The sequence below is a fragment of the Martes martes genome (genome assembly GCF_963455335.1).
Source record: "Martes martes genome assembly, chromosome: X".
NCBI classification, from domain to species: domain Eukaryota; kingdom Metazoa; phylum Chordata; class Mammalia; order Carnivora; family Mustelidae; genus Martes; species Martes martes.
In genome coordinates, this window is record NC_137897.1 from 122819 (window position 1) to 144915 (window position 22097).

Below are 22097 nucleotides of genomic sequence, written 5' to 3' on the forward strand. Positions count from 1 at the left end.
GGGCCACCGGGAACCCTCGCGTGCTGCCACGAGCTCCAGCCACGGTGCCGCCACTGAGCCAATCTGGGCTCTGTGATTGGGGAGGGTGAGGCGTCCCGTTCCTGCGAGCACACGGCGGTGGCGGTGGGCACCGAGGCGCGGGTCCAGAACACAGCACTCGTGGGGGGACACAAGAGTAACTGGGGAGGACGGCACACAGAAACTGCACGGGCAATGTCCCATGTGCACGCATCAACATGGACACTCCAGGGACACGCCGTCCGGACGAGACCGCAGTGTGACACAGCATGGCGGCTGAGCTGAGAGTCACACACCGCAGAGAGCACACATGGACTGTGGCTGCGTGTTCACGCACTCCAGAGAAAGGGCACCTCGCACAGGACAGGCACGGGGCCACGTGGGTGCATGGGAAGGCCCGCGTTTAGCCTCTGGGGACGCTCCCTGGAAGACGCAGGCATTAACACTCGCTGACCCAGACCACGACCCAGGATGTGCGTCCTTTAGGACGGAGGACCAACGTTCCCACAGAATCCCTACTTGTGCTTCAGAGTGGACGCACGGAGGAACCAGAGCAGCCAAGCTGCACACACGTGGGGACCCACCTTGGCCACTCGGCCCATGTCCTCCATTGTGGCTCTCTCGTGGGGGAACTGCGTGAAGGTCTGTTCGATCTTGGTGATGACGGCATCTATGTTCACTGTGTCCTTGGGACGGCCTCTAGGAAAGTAGAACGTGGGAATGTTTTGGCTCGTGGCGGGTGGCAGGGGCTCCTCCTTCTTCGTCTGGACCTAGGACGGAAAACAGACGGCACCGGCATGAGAACCCGTAAGCGTCCCGTGTCTTCGCACTCACGCATAATTAGCAGGAGTGACCTGGTGGAGTAATTGCACCGAGCACCACATCTGACCCAAATTTGGACACACGACTGCAGATAATGCTTGCAAGAGGTCACATAACCCACAAGTGGGCGCCACATCCACCGTGGGCCCCATGCCACCGAGTGCTGCCTTGGGTGTGACCCCTCAGGACAGGGACTGGGGACGCCCAGACTGATGGATGGGCTGGTACACATGCTTGTGGAGAACCTGCCTGGAGTCCTCCTGGGGGTCAGTACCAGCCAGATGGCCACTAACGGGCATGTGAGTGCATGCAGGAACGGCTGAGCTCAAGTGTGCAGCGTACACATAGAGTCACCTGTTTCCACGGTACCCGTCCTGGAGCGGGACACACCCACCACGCCAACCTGTGGGCGCCTCGCAGAGAGAACCTGGCCCACAGCCATGTCCTTGACACAGAGAGGACAGCACACAAGCCACAGCTTACGGTCCTCCTGCTCCCTGGTTGTGGCCCAGCATACGGCCCCCGTGCTCCCCAGTCATGGCCCAGCATATAGTCTGGTCCCCGTGCTCCCAGGTCCCAGTCCATGATGGCCCCCGTGCTCCCAGGTCACAGCCCAGCACACAGTCCAGTCCCTGTGCTCCCCGGCTGCAGTCCACAACAGCCCCCGTGCTACCCAGTCATGGCCCACCATACAGTCCGGTCCCCGTGCTCCCAGGTCGCAGTCCACAATGGTCCCCGGGCTCCCAGGTCAAGGCCCAGCACACAGTCCGGTCCCCGTGCTCCCCGGTCACAGTCCACGATGGCCTCCGTGCTCCCAGCTCACGGGCCAGCACACAGTCCGGTCCCTGTGCTCCCCAGTCACAGTCCACGACGGCCCCCGTGCTCCCAGGTCACAGCCCAGCACACAGTCCGGTCCCCATGCTCCCAGGTCGCAGTCCATGATGGTCCCCGTGCTCCCCAGTCATGGCCCAGCATACGGTCCAGTCCCCGTGCTCCCAGGTCGCAGTCCACGATGGCCCCTGTGCTCCCCAGTCATGGCCCAGGATACAGTCTGGTCTCCGTGCTCCCCAGTCACAGTCCATGACGGTCCCCGTGCTCCCCAGTCATGGCCCAGCATACAGTCCAGTCCCCGTGCTCCCCGGTCGCAGTGCACGATGGCCCCTGTGCTCCCCAGTCATGGCCCAGGATACAGTCTGGTCTCCGTGCTCCCCAGTCACAGTCCATGATGGTCCCTGTGCTCCCCAGTCATGGCCCAGCATACAGTCCAGTCCCCGTGCTCCCCGGTCGCAGTGCACGATGGCCCCTGTGCTCCCCAGTCATGGCCCAGGATACAGTCTGGTCCCCGTGCTCCCCAGTCACAGTCCATGACAGTCCTCGTCCTCCCCAGTCATGGCCCAGCACACAGTCCAGTCCCCGTGCTCCCAGGTTGCAGTCCACAACAGTCCCCGTGCTCCCCAGCTGTGGCCCAGCATACGGCCCCCGAGCTCCCAGGTCACGGCCCAGCACACAGTCCGGTCCCCGTGCCTCCAGGTGGCAGTCCACGACGGTCCCCATGCTCCCCAGTCATGGCCCAGCATACAGTCCAGTCTCCATGCTCCCCAGTCGCAGTCCACGATGGCCCCCGTGCTCCCCAGTCATGGCCCAGCACACAGTCCAGTCCCCATGCTCCCCGGTTGCAGTCCACGACAGTCCCCGTGCTCCCAGGTCACGGCCCAGCACACAGTCCCCGTGCTCCCCGGTCACGGCCCAGCACACAGTCCCTGTGCTCCCGGTCACACCTCAGAGACAGTCCTCTGTTATCCTCAGTCACACACCAGGGCCGGTCCCCGCTGTCCTCGGTCACACATCAGGGACGGTCCTGTGTCTTCTTCAGTCACACGTCAGGTCCATCATCAGCTCATTCCCTGCACTCCTAGGGCTCAGAGCCTGCCCCCCCCCCCAGACTAATGCCCGTCTTCACAAGACACGTCCTCTGTTCAGCCACCGTGGGAGCCGACCCAGTCAGACACGCCAGTGTCCAGCGTCCAGGGCCTTCAACCTCCGTACGGAGAGCAAGTGCACGCAGCACTGCACGGAGAGATGCAAACCAGGAGGAGTTCAGTGCAGGGGTGGGGGAGGGGAGGAGGGGAAGGGACAGAGGGAAGGGAGGGGAGGAGGCGGCGGGAGGGTGGGAGTCACGGGAAGGGGAGAGGAAGGGGGGGAGGAGGCGGGGAGCAGGGTGGGAAGGGGCTACAAACGCAGGCTCGGAGGCTCGATGGACCAGGGAGCCTGGGGGCCGCAGGTTTCTGTCTCTGCTGTGCAAACACACATCTCACCCGCGGCACCGTCTCCCCATCGGCGGGAAGCCCTCCGTCCGCCCTCCGTCCACCCTCTGCCCTCCGCCCTCCGTCCGCAGTCGCGACCCTCCCCTTCCAAGGCCCTGGTGCGGGAGGAGGGCTCCTGCTCAGAAGGTGGGAGAACCACGGCACCCGGGGAGGGGGCAGGTGTGACGGGCTCTGGCACACACCCATCACTACCTGCCTCAGGGCCTTTGCACACACGCTCCCAGACACCACCACAGTCCCTCACTCGCTTCACCAAAGACCCCACTCGGATCCCGCCGGCCACAGAAGCCTCCCACCCCCATCCCGTTGCTCCTCCTTGGAGGGGTCACAGGAGGTCAAGAGGTCACCCTGAGCAGAGAACACCCCTCCCCCATCCCTTCCCCCACTCCGCACACAGAGCACCAACACTCCCAGCAGAACCCTGCACACCCGCCCTTCCTCCATCCGACCTGCGGCCTCTTCACCAGCGTCCTCAGGGCTCACCAGGCTCCGGCCCGTCGGTGCCCCCGACCAGAGGGAGCGAGGCTGCCCCCAGGCCTGCACAGAGCAGGCCCCCGGCAGCAGGGGCTGCCAGAGCGCACGTGCACAGCGGGTTTCCTACAGGCAGCACCCCCTTCCCTTCGTTTCGGGCAGCTGCCACCCTCGAGAACACCGGCCACACGACGTGGCGTTTGGCTGTGTCACCCTGAGTCCTTCCAAACCCGGAGCCTGCCTGTCTCCCGGGAGGGTGGGGACCTGAGAGCCGAGCCGCTCAGCAAGCGCGGGTCTGCCCTGGCCACGTCGTGAGGCCGACGACACCGCAGCGGAGGAGCCTCAGGAGTCTGGCCCCGCGGCGGAGATTCTGGGTGAGCTCTCTCCGCGCGCAGGGTCCGATCCCAGTCGCCCAGACCAGCCCTTCTGCTCAGAGTCCCTCCAAGCACCCCACAGAGCACCTGACAAATATTTAAGAGCACCCATGCCCTGCCCCACCAGGAAAGGAAGGCCCCCGGGGGGCCACAGACCCCCTGAAGAGGAACCTGGTGAAGCCAGTGGCGTCCATGCGGCTGAAACGACCACCTCTTCACGGCCCTGCCGATGAGCTCAGGGATCTGGACGCCAAATCCAGCATCCCGGAACGGGGCTGCCCCGAGCGGAGGTCCCAGAGAGGTGCCCCTCCCATGAGAAGAATCAGCCAGAAATAAATGCCCACCGACGCCTGACCCCAAGGAATGAAAACGATGGGCTTCACACGTACTGCTGCATCCAGGAGCGGGGGCCACGGGGGCCACGGGGCAGAACGTGCCCTGAGAACTCCGGGCCACGGCAGACTCTCACTCGGCTCCACACACCGCATTTACAGCATCCCGGAGCGGGGAAGCTCCAGGGGCTCCGTCGGCTCTGGATCTGACACTTTTCTGCAAGGCCCCATATACTCACATCCCGTATTTTGTCTCTAAGTACGCAAAGCGGCTCTGTTCCCTGTTCAAGGGGGCGGCAAGACAGGGACTCACTGTCTGGGTTCTGTCCTCGGATCCCCACACCTGACAACACCGCAGAAGAGCCGCGTCTCAAACGTGTTGCAGGACATTAGCTGGACCAACCCTCGGCCGAGGCTGACAGCAATGCCCCCACCTCTGATAATTTACGGAGTAGCACCCAACGTTCACCCGACAGTCACGTGCATCGGACGCTACCCTGGACTGCTGCTGGAGCTCGGACCCTAGACCCCGTCCGATAAAAACCCCTAACCCCGAGCAAGGACGAGACTGATTCTTTTCTGCCTTCCAAGCCTCCCAGACACTGTCTGCTCTTCTCCGACAGCCGTGGTGTTCAGTAAAGTCTGCTGTCACTTTCTCGGGCTTGCGGCTGATTTCTGTGAGAAGCCGAGGTCCTTGTGGGCTGGTCCTGTGGGACCCTCCCCTGGGTTCTTGCACTTAACCTGCCTGTATCAATCTGGATAACCCCAAAACCACCTAGCCAAATCCGCACTGGTGCACCAGACCGGTGCGCCCTGAAAGGAGGAAGGTCTGCCCCGGGGGAACCATCGCCATCTCAGGACCCGTAAAACTGCCTGCAGTCCCACGGACAAGGAGCAACTCCCCGTGCAAACTCACACGTCCGCACGCAAACAAGACGCCAGGAGGGACAGAGCAGGACCGAACCCACCACGGCTTCAGATGCCGGCAGATGACCAGACCCAGGACCCACGGCTTCCCGCGGCTCGGATCACAGAAGCAGCACGCCTGGAGATGGAAGGGTGAGTCGACGGAACACAGACCCCAGCCACACGGCAAGAGGAGATTCACAGACAACACGTGTGGGGGGACGGCGGTGTGGACGGAGCACAGCTGAGGACAGGGGTGGGGAAGTGGGGGGGACAGAAGGCAGAGGTCAGAAGGCCGCCCAGAACTTGGGGGGTCGTGGGAGGCGTGCGGAGCCGCACCCTGAGTCCTGGGGTCCTGGTGCTCCCCACACACCACCGGTAAAGGGAATCCTGTGCAGACGGAGAACGGACCCGCGGACACCGGACACCACCAGCACATCCTCCCAAACAGCCCGGATGAGACACAGCGCAATGGGGCCCTCGTCAGCGCGGCAAGGAAGCAGACAGCAGGCGCGTTCTGGAGAGGCAACACCGCACCAGCCAGAGCCGCCCGGGGCAGGGCCGTGCAATCTGCAGCTTGGCCCGCGGGGAGGTCGGCAGCTGGGGGGGGGGGTCCCTGCGACCAGAACAATCACAAAATACACTGAAAAGTGAGCTGTCGGCAGACCCCGGTTCGCGGACTCACACGGTCTCGATCCCTCGAACCCCCGCATACGGGTTCACAGACTCGCGGGGTCTCCGTCCGCGCACATGGTTCGCGGACACGTGAAGTGTCTGTCCGCGCACATGGGTTCGTGGACACAGAGTCTCCACCCGCGTGCATGGGTTCGCGGACACGCGGTGTCTCGATCAGAGCGCACGAGTTCACAGACACGTAGAGTCTCCATCCGCCAGCATGGGTTCGCAGACACGCCGGTCTCCGTCTGCACGCACGGGTTCGCGGACACCAAGAGTCTGTGTGCACACGCACAGGTTCGCGGACACGCGGTCTCTGCACACACAGGTTCACGGAGATGCAGAGGGCGTGGTGCAGGAGCAAAGCTCACCCATGTGCAAGTTCTGAGTACCCAAGGAGAAAGCACCGCAGGGCAGTGGTGTGTTGGGGGGGAGGGGGTACATGGACCAACCGCTTAAACCAGGAACAAGAATGTTCCTCGGCTTCTTCTTTTTTTTTTTTTTTTTTAAGATTCCACTTATTTATTTGACAGAGAGAGAGAGAGAGAGAGAGAGGGAACACAAGCAGGGGGAGCAGGAGTGGGAGAAGCAGGCTCCCCGCCGAGCAGGGAGCCCGATGCGGGACTCGATCCCAGGACCCTGAGATCATGACCTGAGCCGAAGGCAGACACTTAATGCCTGAGCCACCCAGGTGCCCCTCCTCGGCTTCTTTTCAAAAGCGCTGTGGGCGGCACAGCATGAAGACGGCACGAGCTGCGGCGTCTCCGGGAGGTGGACGGTAAAGATCGTAACAGTCCAAGGGGAGCAGGTGACAGGTCCGGGGTGAGTGGCGCGAAGGGTACACGGCAACAGTGCGAGAGCAGGAGACACACAACCTAACTCAGCCAACAGATACTCCTCCGGTGCGTGTGGGTTAAATGCTCTGTGACCGGAGCCTTTAACCCACACGCACTGTTAAAGGCTCCGGTCACAGAGCAAACACCCACGGGAAAAAGAAGACCGTGTGTCTTTGTAAGACACACATGCAACACATACAAGCACACAGTGAAGAGTTTTTAAACCGTGGACATACGGGCCAGCTGTGGCCCTCACTGTGTGCTGCAGGCAGTCCACACGGCCCAGTGACGACCGGCAGATCCACACCACGCTGCGTGACACGGAAGCCCCCAGGAGCTGGGCTGAGGTGTGCACGGAGCCTCGGTACCCACGACTTGAGCTGGGCTGACGTGTGCACGGAGCCTCGGCGCCCAGACCTGGGCCGGAGCCTGCAGGCTTAGCCCCCGGGGCAGAAACGCTGCTGGGGACAGACTGACGTGCAGCAAGGAAGGAGGCTGAGCTTCCCCTCCGCGGGCATGGATGACAAGTGTACCGCACAGCGAGACACAAAACAGCCTGGTGTGGACACGGAAGATTTACGGGTTTAATCTCCCGGACATAAATAGCCCATGGCCCGAGCACAGCTGCAAGACACGCATTCTTGTCCGGCACACGGGGCGCCGTTGGGAGCCGGCCACCTCCCGGTCCGCAGAGCAGGCCTCAGCAGATTCCGCAGGAAACGCAGGGGCCGTTCCCCGACCTCCAGGAGATGAGGTCCGACGTCCGTTATGAACGCAAAAGCAACAAAGACACGTGCGTGTGTGCGAGAATTCCACAGCGGGGCTCGGGGCTCCGAGTCCAGGCCTGGGCACCCGGCTCCCAGGGCACCGCGCCTTCAGTCCTCCTGGACGCCCGGTGAGTGCAAGCCTGGGGCGGCATGCAGCCCAGAGCTCCCTGATAAAGATGACACCTCCCCACGGAGAGCTATTTCTGGAGAGAGCACTGACTCCTCATAAGGCCACAAAGCAAGAGGACGCCGCCGGCCGCCCAGCTCACACACAGTGGGGCCATCCTGTCCACATGGGGCTGGACACAAGGTCCCGCCGAAGCCACTGCTGCCTCCCGGGGGGGTGCCCGCTGAAGCAATCCAGGCTGTGTCTCCGCTGGCGTTTCTCCTCGGAGCACTGGGCTCCGGTGGTCACAGGTCACAGTCACAGGTCCCAACCCTCAGCTGGGACGTCGAAAGTGACCCTCGCCCAGAGCACCGGCATAAGACACACAGTAAAAGCCAGGAGATGGGCCCAAAGCAGGCCAGGCAGAGGCATCCCAGGCATAGGCAGCTCAGCTCACAGTACCTCAGGGTTGGCCCTGACCTGATACACAGATGCGTGGTGCTGCCTGGGACAGGACTGGGGAGCCCAGTGGGGAATTCCCAGTGAGCCTGCACGCACTGAGATGCCGTGGCCAGGAGAGGAGGGCCCTGCAGGCCACGAGCTGAGCCTGCACGCACTGAGACGCCGTGGCCAGGAGAGGAGGGCCCCGCAGGCCACGAGACTGAGTTTGCACACACTGAGACGCCGTGGCCAGGAGAGGAGGGCCCTGCAGGCCACGAGACTGAGTTTGCACACACTGAGACGCCGTGGCCAGGAGAGGAGGGCCCTGCAGGCCACGAGCTGAGCCTGCACGCACTGAGACGCCGTGGCCAGGAGAGGAGGGCCCTGCAGGCCACGAGCTGAGCCTGCACGCACTGAGACGCCGTGGCCAGGAGAGGAGGGCCCTGCAGGCCACGAGCTGAGCCTGCACGCACTGAGACGCCGTGGCCAGGAGAGGAGGGCCCTGCAGGCCACGAGCTGAGCCTGCACGCACTGAGACGCCGTGGCCAGGAGAGGAGGGCCCTGCAGGCCACGAGCTGAGCCTGCACGCACTGAGACGCCGTGGCCAGGAGAGGAGGGCCCTGCAGGCCACGAGACTGAGTTTGCACACACTGAGATGCCGTGGCCAGGAGAGGAGGGCCCTGCAGGCCACAAACTCTCTGTTTCCGTGGACCACTTCCTGCCACATGACAGAGGCTCACTACTGAGACCTGCAGAGGACATACCCGACACACACAGGAGTCCCGGGATCAGAGTTTAACACAGAGGAGCCGGAATGACGAAATGACCACCGCCTAGGTCCACCTCCACGCAAGTTCGTGCAGATGCCCTTTCCACACCAGAAGGTTCTGGGTGTCCCCGTGTCAGGTGCACATGGGGGCCGGAGAGCAAACTGAGAGGACACGGAGCCCGGCGGAGCTGGCCAGGCAGTGCGTTAGGACGAGGCCTGGGTCCAATGCCCACCAGCTCCCAGGACATCCGTTCAGCTCCGCGCCCACAGGCAGAATGGGCACGGACGGTCTGCTGTCCACAAAGCCTAGAAGACAGGGCTGGAAACGTGGATGACGTTGTGCCACCACTCCATGCTGGCCAGGAAGTACCATGAACAGGACACCGCGTCCACAGCCTCACAGACATGGGGTGGGGGTCACATCAACCTCCTGAGACCCTGAGAGTGTGCATCGAGGGTGCGACCCCTCCCTGGCCCATGACCCCCTTCAGACTAAGGCCCTGCTCAGTGTCTGGCACGGCCTGAGCCAGAGGCCAGGCTGTCTCCAAAAGAGGTCAGCTCATGGCCCAGGAGAGTCACCTGCAGATGGCGTCACTGCGGTCCACACATGACCGTTCTGAGGGCCTGTCCATCCGCACAGAGGACCCCCCAGGGAGGCTGGACAGGATGGGCGGTACAGGACCAGGGCAGTGACACAGCACAGGACAGGGGGACCCGGGGCACCCTCAAGTGTACCACACTGGAGTGAGGGGAGGGAGATTCACCACCAGGAGAAAGGGGGAGGCTAGGGTCCCAGCTGAGACGGGGGCAGGCAGCAGAGCAGCCGTGCTGGGCCAGGTGGGGTCACTGACTCAGGGACAGCGCAACCAAGCTTCTGGGAGTCCCTGTCCCACTCAGCGAGTGTGCAAGGCCCTGGAGCCCCTGGGAGGGCAGGCAGGTGGCAGGCAGGAGCGTCCGTGCGGTGGGGAGCACAGTAAGCCTGTGGCCTACAAACCCGCAGCAGCAGTCCTGACACTCCTCTGACCCCGAGTACAGGGGACACGCGCAGCCAGCTGGATAGCCACATCCGAGGCACATTCTACACCATCTGCCCCTCAAACCCCCAAGGGTCTCCACCCCATCTCTCCCCAACCGCATGTGCCCCTCCCCTCCCCCATCCCATATGCCCCTGTCGCTCCTCATCTCATTTCCCAACCCTCCACCTCCCCACACCCCCTTCCCCAGCTCTTCCCTAATGTCACTTCCTCTTCTCTCGTCCTCCACCTCCACTGCCCCATCTCTCCTGAATCTCATTTCCCCCCTCCCCATCCTGTACCTGCTCATGTGCCCCGTAATCCCACTCCCTCCCACCCCCACCCCCACATGTGCCCATGTCCCATCTCTCCCCAGTCTCCTTTTCCCTGCCCCCGTCCTCCACCTCCTTTCCACACCCCCATCCCCCAGCCCTTCCCCAATCCCATTTCCTCCACCCCTCCCCCAGCCTCCCATCCCCTCCAATCACCGCACGGGACCCCCCCATCTCCCTCCTAGTCATCAGGGTCCCCACCGTGCTCATGGCCCCAGGCCACCACCGACATGTGCTGACCTGCCCAGGGCCCTGTCCAGATCCACACTCAGATGCCCTGGGCTCAGTAACACAGGATGTACCCCCCTCCTCCCCCAACGCTCCCCTACAAGAAGCCACGTCGGATCCACCCCACACACCTTAGAGAACACTCACGTGACCCCAGACACACGCTCATGCCCGCAGAACCCCGCTGAAATCCGTCTCCTGTAACATGAAACACTTTCCCCGCTAAAGGAATTCATAGAATTTCTCTCCCCAACAGTGGTGCTGGTGAAACCGGGTCATCCTAAAACAATCAGACTTTCCGGAACCGGTTCTGCCAGGAGCCAGACCTCCTGAGGGCAAGTCACCGTGACTTCAGGAGCATCTGCCCATCCCGCAAACACCCTGGGGAACCACCTCAGGGAAACCACCGAACATCCATCTTCCTGCTGGGTGAGAGGACATCAGCCCGGGGCTGATTCCACGGTCACTGTCTCAGAGACCCCAACACACGTTCCTCAGAAACAAGGAACAGACGTCCAACGTGAGCCACCTGCACACAGAACCTCCACGGCTGGAAGACGCAGCCAGACGGACACTCAGAGGGTGTGTGAACACGGACACGGCATCCAAAAGAAACTCCAGGTACAGAATCAGCAAAAGCAGGTCTCTTTCTCACCCCCCAAAACAGCCCTGTTGATTCTGTGTGATTTTTTGTCCTTAGGCCGTACCAGGGCGCTAACTCCTCACTAGCAGGGAAAACCCAAGTGTTTCATGGGGCAAGTGTCCGTGACCCAGATGCAAGGCACGTAGGGAGCAAGCCCGTGAGCCCAGGTCCGGCCTCCAGCCCTGCGGTCCTGGCCCCCACATCCAGCACCCCCATCCAGTCCCCTGTCCTATCTCCCCTGTCCCATCCAATCCCCCATCCTGTCTCCTCTGTCCTCGTCCTGTCTCCCCCGTCCCCATCCAGTCCCCAATCCTGTCTCCGCTGTCCTCATCCAGTCTCTCAGCCTGTCTCCCCCGTCCCCATCCAGTCCCCAGTCCTCTCTCTCCCGTCTCCATCCAGTACCCCCATCCTCGTCCTGTCTCCCCTGTCCCCACCCTGTCCCCCGTCCTGTCTTCCCCGCTCCCATCCAGTCTCCCAGCCTGTCTCCTCCATCCCCATCTAGTCCCCCCGTCCTCATCCTCCCATCCTGTCTCCCCCATCCCCATCCAGTCTCCCATGTCCCCATCCAGTCCCCCGTCCTGTCTCCCCCGTCCGCATCATTCCCCCATCCTGTCCCCCATCCTGTCTCCCCTGCCCCCATCCCGTCCCCAGTCCTGTCTCCCCGGCACCGGGGCACCAGGCACCCAGGCACTACACGGCGGCAGGCGGAGGGTGAGAGGTCACATGGAAACCTCAAGTTACAGAATGACTTGGGAGCTCACGGGAAGTCTCAAGCCTTTTCAATTACGTGTTCCCTTTAAACCACCTGACAAGATACACAGAGACATAAAGCCAGGTTTGACGTCCCCGGCTCGAGAGAATCACAGCAAAGTTCACAAGCCAATCCGTTACTAAAAGCCACCCAGGCGTCCCTGGTCGCGGCTGCGGTCCGCGCGTGCCTCTACACAGCACATCTCAGACCGCGGCCGCCAGGGCAGGGAACCCGGCCGCGTCCACGGGCGTGGGGAAAGCCTCCCGCTGCGCACGAGGGTACGAGCCCCCAGTATTTACGACTAAGGCCGAACCACCAACGCGAAACCCTGTCTGCTCCGCGCAGGAGAGAGCCGCCGCGTCGCCGGCCCCCACACTCCAGCTTCCTGACTGCGTGCGGTTCTGCGACTGGAACCCCAGGAAGGGAAGCTGGGGCTTCTTTCCACGGAAGGCTTTCCCTAACAGTGCACACGGGACACCTGGCTCTCCAGAGCCACGACATAGCCGTTCCGGGGGGCACATGGGGGGAACCCTGGGAGTACCAGCAGCCCCTGGTCTGTTCCGGGGGGATGCACATGGAGGGGGGACCCCAGGAGTACCAGCAGCCCCTCATCCATTCAGGGGGTAACGTGCACAGGAGACCCTTGGAGTACCAGCAGCCCCGTCCATTCCAGAGGAGTGACATGCACAGGGGAGACCCCGGGAATACCACCAGCCCCCAGTCTGTTCTAGGAGGGATGCACATTGGGGGGGCCCCGGGAGTACCAGCAGCCCCCCATCCATTCAGGGGGTTGACACGCACAGGGCAGGACCCCGGGAGTACCGGCAGCCCCCCATCCATTCAGGGGGGTGACACGCACAGGGCAGGACCCCAGGAGTACCAGCAACCCCCCCATCCATTCAGGGGGGTGACGTGCATGGGAGAGACCCCGGGAGTACCGGCAGCCCCCCATCCATTCAGGGGGGTGACATGCCTGGGGGACCCCGGGAGTACCAGCAGCCCCCCATCCATTCAGGGGGGTGACGTGCCTGGGGGACCCCGGGAGTATCAGCAGCCCCCCATCCATTCAGGGGGGTGACGTGCCTGGGGGGACCCCAGGAGTACCAGCAGCTCCCATCCATTCAGGGGGGTGACATGCCTGGGGGGACCCCGGGAGTACCAGCAGCCCCCCATCCATTCAGGGGGGTGACGTGCCTGGGGGACCCCGGGAGTATCAGCAGCCCCCCATCCATTCAGGGGGGTGACGTGCCTGGGGGGACCCCAGGAGTACCAGCAGCCCCCATCCATTCAGGGGGGTGACGTGCCTGGGGGGACCCCGGGAGTACCAGCAGCCCCCCATCCATTCAGGGATGTGACATGCCTGGGGGGACCCCGGGAGTACCAGCAGCCCCCCATCCATTCAGGGGGGTGACGTGCCTGGGGGACCCCAGGAGTACCAGCAGCCCCCATCCATTCAGGGGGGTGATGTGCCTGGGGGGACCCCAGGAGTACCAGCAGCTCCCATCCATTCAGGGGGGTGACATGCCTGGGGGGACCCCGGGAGTACCAGCAGCCCCCCATCCATTCAGGGGGGTGACGTGCCTGGGGGACCCCGGGAGTATCAGCAGCCCCCCATCCATTCAGGGGGGTGACGTGCCTGGGGGGACCCCAGGAGTACCAGCAGCCCCCATCCATTCAGGGGGGTGACGTGCCTGGGGGGACCCCGGGAGTACCAGCAGCCCCCCATCCATTCAGGGATGTGACATGCCTGGGGGGACCCCGGGAGTACCAGCAGCCCCCCATCCATTCAGGGGGGTGACGTGCCTGGGGGACCCCAGGAGTACCAGCAGCCCCCATCCATTCAGGGGGGTGATGTGCCTGGGGGGACCCCGGGAGTACCAGCAGCCCCCCATCCATTCAGGGATGTGACATGCCTGGGGGGACCCCGGGAGTACCAGCAGCCCCCATCCATTCAGGGGGGTGACGTGCCTGGGGGGACCCCGGGAGTACCAGCAGCCCCCCATCCATTCAGGGGGGTGACGTGCCTGGGGGACCCCAGGAGTACCAGCAGCCCCCCATCCATTCAGGGATGTGACATGCCTGGGGGGACCCCGGGAGTACCAGCAGCCCCCATCCATTCAGGGGGGTGACGTGCCTGGGGGGACCCCGGGAGTACCAGCAGCCCCCCATCCATTCCAGGGGGGTGACACACACAGGGGGACCCCAGGAGTACCAGCAGCCCCCCATCCATTCAGGGGGGTGACGTGCCTGGGGGGACCCCGGGAGTGCCAGCAGCCTCCCATCCATTCAGGGGGGTGATGTCCACAGTGGGGAGACCTGGGAGTACCAGCAGCCCCCTCCCCAGTCCAGGCCTCAGCAGGGAGCTCAGGTGAGCCACACACAAGACGCACACAGCACACCTGCCCCACCTGGACCTGCTGGAAGGCCTTGAGCCTCTTCTTAAAGCGGGACGGCAGCACAAAGTCACAGCCGCGGGCCAGGGAGGCCAGCTCCTGCCTCAGGTCAGGGTCCTGGCGCAGGGACAGGTCCCGGAGCCGCATGTCGGCTCGCATGGGCCGCCGGAGGCCAGGCCAGGCACTGTGCTCGCGCTCTCGCTCTGACTCTCGGGGCTGGGCTGGGCCGGGGCCGACAGGCTCGGGGTGGCGGCTGGGCCCGGCAGGACAGTCTGGGTGGCCGGGCTCAGCGCGCTCCATGCGTGGCCGGCCAGGCGCTCTGGGGGCCGGCCCTGGGCCGCTTGCATTCCACAGGCTGAGGACACATGGCTGCGGGGTGGGGGAGGCGGCCGCTCCTCCCCGCCGGCCCTGGCTGGGCAGGAGGGAGCCGCTCCGGCTGGAGCTGTTCTGGCTGAGCTGACGGTGGGAGTCCCGGACACAGCTCCCCGCTCAGTGACCCCGTCTCGTGGCTCAGTCCGCAGGGACAAGCGCGTAAACAGGTCTGCAAGGAGACATCTGGGGACAGCGCCTCTAGTTCTGCGGGTGGGGGACAGAGGCGTGCTCCAGAGAAGTGAAGTGATCTGAGCAACTGCCTGCTAGTTAGTTAGCAGAGGCGGGGAGGGACGAGAGGAGGCGCTCTGCACAGAAGGGAAGTCTGTCCAGGACACAGGAGAAGCTGTCACGGAGCTCTCGCCAGATCCCTGCTGGTCCCCAGGAGCCCAGATGCAGCCAAAGCAGCTGCTTCCTCCCTGAAACCGTGCCAAGAACAAAGGGGTCTGCGGGCACCAGCCGCGCTCCCGGCGCTGAAGATCAGACAAAATAAAGCACACGGAGTCCTCGAATGCTTTCTTGTCACAAGGGCGGGTGGGGGAGTCTTCGGGGTTTCGGGGTTCTCCTGCCATTCTGCACAAGGTAGAGAACGTGGCATATAACTTAGATGGGGGTGACTCAGCTTACACAGAACGTAAGCAGACAAGGTAAAATGTCATCCGTCAGGTGTGTGAGACACAATGTAACGTCAGCTGTGTCCGGGGAGAGTAACTAACCGCAGAAGGCAGCGACACAGGATACAACGTACACAACGCAGGATGTCACAGACGACAAGTAAGGAAGGCCAACGAGCAGAGCGCCAGGCTCTGCAGATGCCGTACGTAAGTGCCCTGTGGGTGACAGGACCGGACTGCAGTGACTGGTCCTGCAGAGCACAGGGGGCGGCTCCAAGCAGTGGGCTCGGGGCTTGAATGAGGATGAGCTAACCCTCCCAGGCGCCTCCGCCTCCCTTCCCACCGCAAAGGAAAGACATCCTGAGCAAGCAGACCCCACCTGTGCCCACTTTGGGTGTGGCTGGCACAAAGCCAAGGCACGAAAGTCCTGCCTTGTGAGCCCAAGATGCTTTCAGGACGCTTATCCCAGAAGTGACACAGACATTAGCACACACAGCAGCAAAGCAGAGCAGAACCTCAATGGCCAGACATCACCCCAACGTGAACCCACCACTCGCAGGACAAACAGGGCCAGGAAGACAGTGGGCGAAAAGGGATTCATCCCCATCCACCATCCCAAGAAAAGACTTGTAGATGCACCCGTCATTGGAGCGTCAAGTTTTGTTCTTGGTAGTAAGGGCACCACAACAGCCGAGCAAGCACACACGCACAGCCGAGAGAACGGATGCCCACACAGCCCAGAGGGAAGACACCCACACAGCCTGCAGCGAGCACACCCACAGAGCCCAGAGCGAGGACACCCCCACAGCGAGCACACCCGCGCAGCCCGCAGCGAGGACACCCGCACAGCCTGCAGCAATCATACCCACACAGCCTGCGGCGAGCACACAGCCACAGCGAGGACACCCGCACAGCCCGCAGCAAGCACACCCACACAGCCCAGAGCGAGCACACCCACACAGCCCAGAGCGAGCACACCCACACAGCCACAGCGAGGACACCCACACAGCGAGCACACTTGCACAGCCCAGAGCGAGGACACCCGCACAGCCCAGAGGGAAGACACCCACACAGCCCAGAGCGAGGACACCTCCACAGCCCAGAGCGAGCACACCCACACAGCCCGCAGCGAGCACACCCACACAGCCCAGAGTGAGCACACCCCCACAGCGAGGACACCCACACGGCCCGCAGCGAGCACACCCACACAGCCCAGAGTGAGCACACCCCCACAGCGAGGACACCCACACGGCCCGCAGCGAGCACACCCACACAGCCCAGAGTGAGCACACCCCCACAGCGAGGACACCCACACGGCCCGCAGCAAGCACACCCACACAGCTACAGCGAGGACACCCATACAGTGAGCACACCTGCACAGCCCAGAGCGAGGACACCTGCACAGCCCAGAGTGAAGACACCCGCACAGCCCAGAGCGAGGACACCTCCACAGCCCAGAGCGAGCACACCCACACAGCCCGCAGCGAGCACACCCACACAGCCCAGAGTGAGCACACCCCCACAGTGAGGACACCCGCACGGCCCAGAGCAAGGACACCCACACAGCAAGCACACCTGCACAGCCTGCGGCAAGCACACCTATACAGCCCGCAGCGGGCACACCCGCACAGCCCACGGTGAACGCACCTGCACAGCCTGTGGCTAGAGCACCCGCACAGCCCGGAGCGAACGCACCTGCACAGCCCAGAGCATCACATCCTTGTCACATAGCCCTGAGTACCCCTACCTCCTCGTGACGGAGCCCCTGTACACCCCTACATCTTCATGGACACCCCTACATCCTCATGGAGCCCCTCTGCACCCCTACCTCTTGTGAAACATCTATCCTCAAAGCACATGCACACAGATCATGTACAAAGACTTTTTACAACTCAATAACAAAAAGATAACCTAACTGTAAAAACAGGGAAAACATCTGAACACAGCATCAGGATGGCCAAAAACAAAGCGGAAAAAAAAAAAACCCACAAAAATCTGTTTGACCAGAAGTGCCCTTAGCATTTTACAAACGTCAGACTTCACAGCCGAAGTTGTATTTCCCGGGGCTTACGGGAGGTGAGAGCCTCCCATCACCTACAGCATTGGCAGAGCTCTGCGTGAAGTCCCCAGGGTTAACACGCAGCTCCTCTCGCAGCCCAGGAGCAGCAGGCGCTCCCGCACACGGTGGCCCACTAAGAGATTACTGGTGTCGTTACGTTCTAGTCTACGTACACAGCAAATCGCCTTCCTCTCAGAGGTACGGCCAGGGTCGGTCAACCTGGCAGAAGGTTACAGGGATACGGACCACTGTGAGGAAAGGAGGCAGGGGATCCTGGAGAGTCTGAACTAGCTGCTGGACAAGGTTCTGGGATCCTGACCACTGCAGGGAAGGTAGGAAGGTGACCCTGGAGAGTGAACTAACTGCTGGACAAGTTTACTGGGATACTCACCACTGCAGGGAAGGGGCAGGAAGGGGGCCTGGGACATAGTCTGAACTAGCCGCTGGACAAGGTTACTGGGATACTGACCACAGCGGGGGAAGGACCAGGAAGGGGGTCCGGGAGAGAGTCTGAACTAGCCGCTGGACAAGGTTACTGGGATACTGACCACTGCAGAGGAAGGTATGAAGGCGGCATGGGAGAGAGTCCAAACTACCCGCTGGACAAGGTTACTGGGATACTGACCACTGCAGGGGAAGGTAGGAAGGGGGCACGGGAGAGAGTCCGAACTACCCGCTGGACAACGTTACTGGGATACTGACCACTGCGGGGGAAGGAGGAAGGGAGCCTGGGACAGAATCTCAACTACCCGCTGGACAAGGTTACTGGGATAATGACCATGGCGGGGGAAGGAGCAAGAAGGGGACCCTGGAGAGTCTGAACAAGCTACTGGACAAGGTTACTGGGATACTGACCACTGCAGGGCAAGGAGCAGGAAGGGGGTCTGGGAAATATCTGAACTAGCTGCTGGACAATGTTACTGCGATACATAACACTATGGGGGAAGGTATGAAGGCGGCATGGGAGAGTGTCTGAACTAGCCGCTGGACAAGGTTACTGGGATACTGACCACGCCAGGGGAAGGTAGGAAGGTGACCCTGGAGAGTCTGAACTAGCCACTGGACAAGGTTACTGGGATACTGACCACTACGGGAGGGTAGGAAGGGGACCTTGGAGAATCTGTACTAGCCAGTGGACAAGGTTACTGGGATACTGACCATGGCGGGGGAAGGAGTAGGAAGGGGACCCTGGAGAGTCTGAACTAACTGCTGGACAAGGTTACTGGGATACCCACCACTGCGGGGGAAGGTAGGAAGGGGGCTTCGGAGACCATGCTCTGCATTTGAAAGTCTGGTCCCCGGGCTGCCTGGGACCCTTCTTCCCCTGGGCATCATCACTGGGGTCGGAAGTCCGTGCAGAGATAGGGCATGCCCACTAAATCTGATTCCCTTGGAGAACTTCCTTAGAAGCACTTTTAGGGTTTTCTGCGGCTGGGATTATGGGCGACAGCGCCATGGAGGCCCTGCGGTCCAGCACTCGGCCTTCCCTCACGGAGATGGGAGGAGACATTCCAACGGCCTGTTGCGTGTAACACATTTGCCACAAGCTTCTTGTCATGCGTGTGTGGAGATCATCCCTGGGGCGGGGCACGTAACTCAGCAACCGGACCCTTGGTGTGTGTGGAGTCCCCGTGCCTCCTTGTTCCCTTCGCCGGAAACCACACGGAGCACAGGTGAAAAGGGGTGGCTCGCGGCTCGCGGCAGCCCTTCCGCGGGTGTGCACCGGAGAAAAGATGCCGGGCCCCAGGGAAGAGGAGAAGGGGTGGACGGAGGGGCGGGCCATCGCAGGCAGAGTCCACACCGAGCACGGAGCCCACGGTGGGGCTGGCCGTCCCGACACTGAGACCGTGACCTGAGCTGAACCCAGCAGCTGGAGGCTTCACCGATGGAGCCTCCCGGCTGCCCCACGACTGTGAGAATCTTGATCGTACTCCAGCCCCACCGTGCACACCTCCAGCAGCCAGCCTTCTGCGGTCAGACCTCCAGCAGGCACAGCATCCTCGGCCCAGAGCACTGCGTCCTGCCCAACTCCACAGGCACACACCAACCCTGCTCCTCAGCCGGCCTTCTGCGGTCAGACCGCTGCGGCCAGCGCACAAGACCGGACAGCTGATGTCCACTGCAAACCTCCCTTCCTGGCCCCTCTGCCTTCTCCCCACTAAAGTCAGTGCGTTCCCCAAGTCACAGACTCCCTTCGGGCACAATCTCCCTCCCACTTGGGAGGAACAACTTCTCTGTGCTGTGGACACTGGAGAAACTTCATTCCCCCACGGGCACGCCACGGGCCCACTTTCCAGAAATACGTCCTTTTCAAGGCATCCCAGTCGCCCTCGTCGAGCAGCGCTGACCTGCCAACATCTGCCGTCCCAAGAGGTTTCACGCAAGGTCACGGGGTCACGAGATGCAAGAATTCACCTGGGCCAGAAGCTGGGCCTCAGCGCTGACTCCTGTACGCCATCAAGGCGGCCACTCACCGCGTGAGACCTCGGCCGTCCCGGGGAGAACAGATGCCATCGTGGGGAGGGAAACCAGTGTCCCTACAGAAGGGTCCCTCACAGACCCGGCAGCCTCAGTTACACGGGAGATTCCGGCAATACTCCCCCAGCACTAAGATTCTGCGGCAGTGGGAGAGGGAGTGAGCCGCAGTCCAGGCGCTGGTTTGTGAGCCCTGCAGGGGCCCACGAGCCATCCTGTGGGGTTCTCTACAGGGGCTAGGCCAGGTGGTCTCCAGCGTGACCACGGGGCCTACTTCCCAGTCCCCGTGGAGGCTTACTTTCTGGGACATGTCGTCGGGACCGCTGGAACGGGCCAGAAAACCGCAGGTCACGGAGCAGAGCCGAGCGAGCTCGCCGGCGGAGTGGCAGCTGGGCCACTGCCCATGGTGGCTGGTCCACAGCGGTGGGAAGCTGTCAGGTAAGGGATTCCACCGCAGGGGTCGTTGATGGGATGGTAGCTGCAGCGGAAACACGTGAACGGGACAACCACGATCCCCCGGAAGGCCAACGCTGCCAGCGTCGGGGTTCGCCCAGGAATGCGGGACACACCGGCCGCCACACTTCCATCACACCGGAGCCAACATTTCGTGACTCTGAAGGCACACAGCATCCCATGGCGGACGCCAACCTCTTTTTTCAGCACCGGCCATAGGACTGTAACTACTGCAGACGATTTAAGGAGAAAACCAGACAAGGGAGGATAAGACCTCAGGCTCGTTACTTAGGTCGGGAAGGAACTGTGGAGAGGCACCGAAACCCAGAACTGGAGGAGACTGCCACGGAACTCTGCAATCCCGACCGGACGACCGGCGTGCCGCTCTGGCAGTGACAAAACGCTTCAGCACACAGGGCCCCGTTGGGGGAAAACCGCGCAAACCTGACTGTTTGCACGTGCGGCGCTCCCGCAGCGGCGAGCCCCAGGTTGGAACGCGGCGGAGGTAGCAACGTGAAGGGGAACTTACTACTCGCGTCCCTGCGGATCTACGAGTCGCTGGCACGGGAGGCCCGGTCCGGGGACTCGTGGCGGCCCCCAGCGGGAGCGCGGTGGACGCGGGGGCCGGGCTGGGCGCCCCCAGGCTGTCGAAGAGGGCGGGCTTGCAGGCGGGGGCTGCGGCTGCCAGCGGGGGCCCGGCGTCGCCAGCGCCCCCCTCGGTCCTGCCGGGCATCTTGATCCTCCGCAGGCAGTCCCGGAGCATCGCCTGCGTGCCGGCCTCGCTGAGCCAGCACAGGAACAGCTCGTCCACCTTCATCTTGAGGACCGGCTGCAGGACTTTGCCGGGCGGCATCTCCAAGGCGTGGACCCTCCGACCCGAGGAGCCCCTTGTCCCGCACGCCGGCCTGACGCCAGAAACCCAAGTGTGGCCCGAGGGGACGTCCGCGGAGCCGATGAGGGCGGCCGGCGGGGTCACGGGCCTGAGGTCTCCAGGAGGCGGGGACCCGGGGAGGCGGCAGGTCCGGAGCCCGGGGTCCTAGGGTCCCGGGGAGGCGGGGTTCGCAGCCCAGATCTTGGGGAGGCTGTGGAGGGCGGTGTCGCGGGCCTGGAGTCCAGGTTTCGAGAGGTCGTGGGCCTGCGGCCTGGAGCCCCGAGTCCTGGGGTCCAATGGGGGGGGCGCTCTAGAGCCCGGGGTCCTAGGGTCCTGGGGAGGCGGGGTTCGGGGCTCGGGCCTGGAGCCCAGGTTCCCGGGGGGGTCGCAGGCCTGGAGCCCGTAGCCCGGGGCCCTGGGGTCCCGGGGAGGCGGGGTTCGCGGCGCGGGTGCTGGGGAGGCGGGGGTGTCAAGTCCGGAGTCCGGGTGCCTGGGAGCGGGGACCGCGAACCTGGAGTCCGGGGTCTCCAGGAGCCGGGGTCGCGGGCTTGGAGCCCGGGGCCCGGGGGGGCGGGGGCGGGGTCGCGCTCCGGAGCCCGGGGCGCTGGCGTTGCGGGGTCCGGGGAGGTGGCGGGTCCGGGTCCGGGTCCCGGTCCCGGGGTCCGGGGTCCGGGTCCCGGGATCCGGGGAGGCGGCGGGTCCGGAGCGGCCCGGGGTCGTGGGGTCCCCGGAGCAGGCGGCGGCCCGGCCCAGCCCGGCGAGGGCCGAGGGGCGACGGGCGAGGGGCGACGGGCGCGGACGCGGACGCGGGGGTCCTCACTGCGGGCGGCGCCGGCGTCCCGGCAGGTGCGCGGAGCCCCGGGCCCGGCGGAGGCGGACGGGCAGCGGCGCCGCTGGGCCCGCGCCGCTCCGGGCAGCTTCAAAACGGGCGCGCCGGCCGCCTTCCCAAACAAGGTCGCCGACGTCGTGCGTCACCGCGACGCCTGACGTCATCGCGGCGGCCACGGGCGCCGCCCGCCGCCGCGCACGCGTCCCTGGCTTCGGAGCCGCGGCCT

General features: G+C 63.7%; 1 protein-coding gene across 1 annotated transcript in view; it reads right to left on the reverse strand.

The window, feature by feature from the left end:
* The window catches only part of PPP2R3B (protein phosphatase 2 regulatory subunit B''beta), a 45764-nt gene extending 24286 nt beyond the window's left edge, over nucleotides 1–21478 (reverse strand). The window contains exons 1-2 of the mRNA XM_080794977.1: nucleotides 20701–21478; nucleotides 603–788 (exon numbers count right to left, since the gene is read on the reverse strand). Coding sequence (XP_080651103.1) covers nucleotides 603–788; nucleotides 20701–21024 — 510 coding nt within the window. The 5' untranslated portion in view covers nucleotides 21025–21478. The remainder of the gene's footprint in view (nucleotides 1–602; nucleotides 789–20700) is intronic.
* Between the last annotated feature and the right edge of the window lie 619 nt (nucleotides 21479–22097).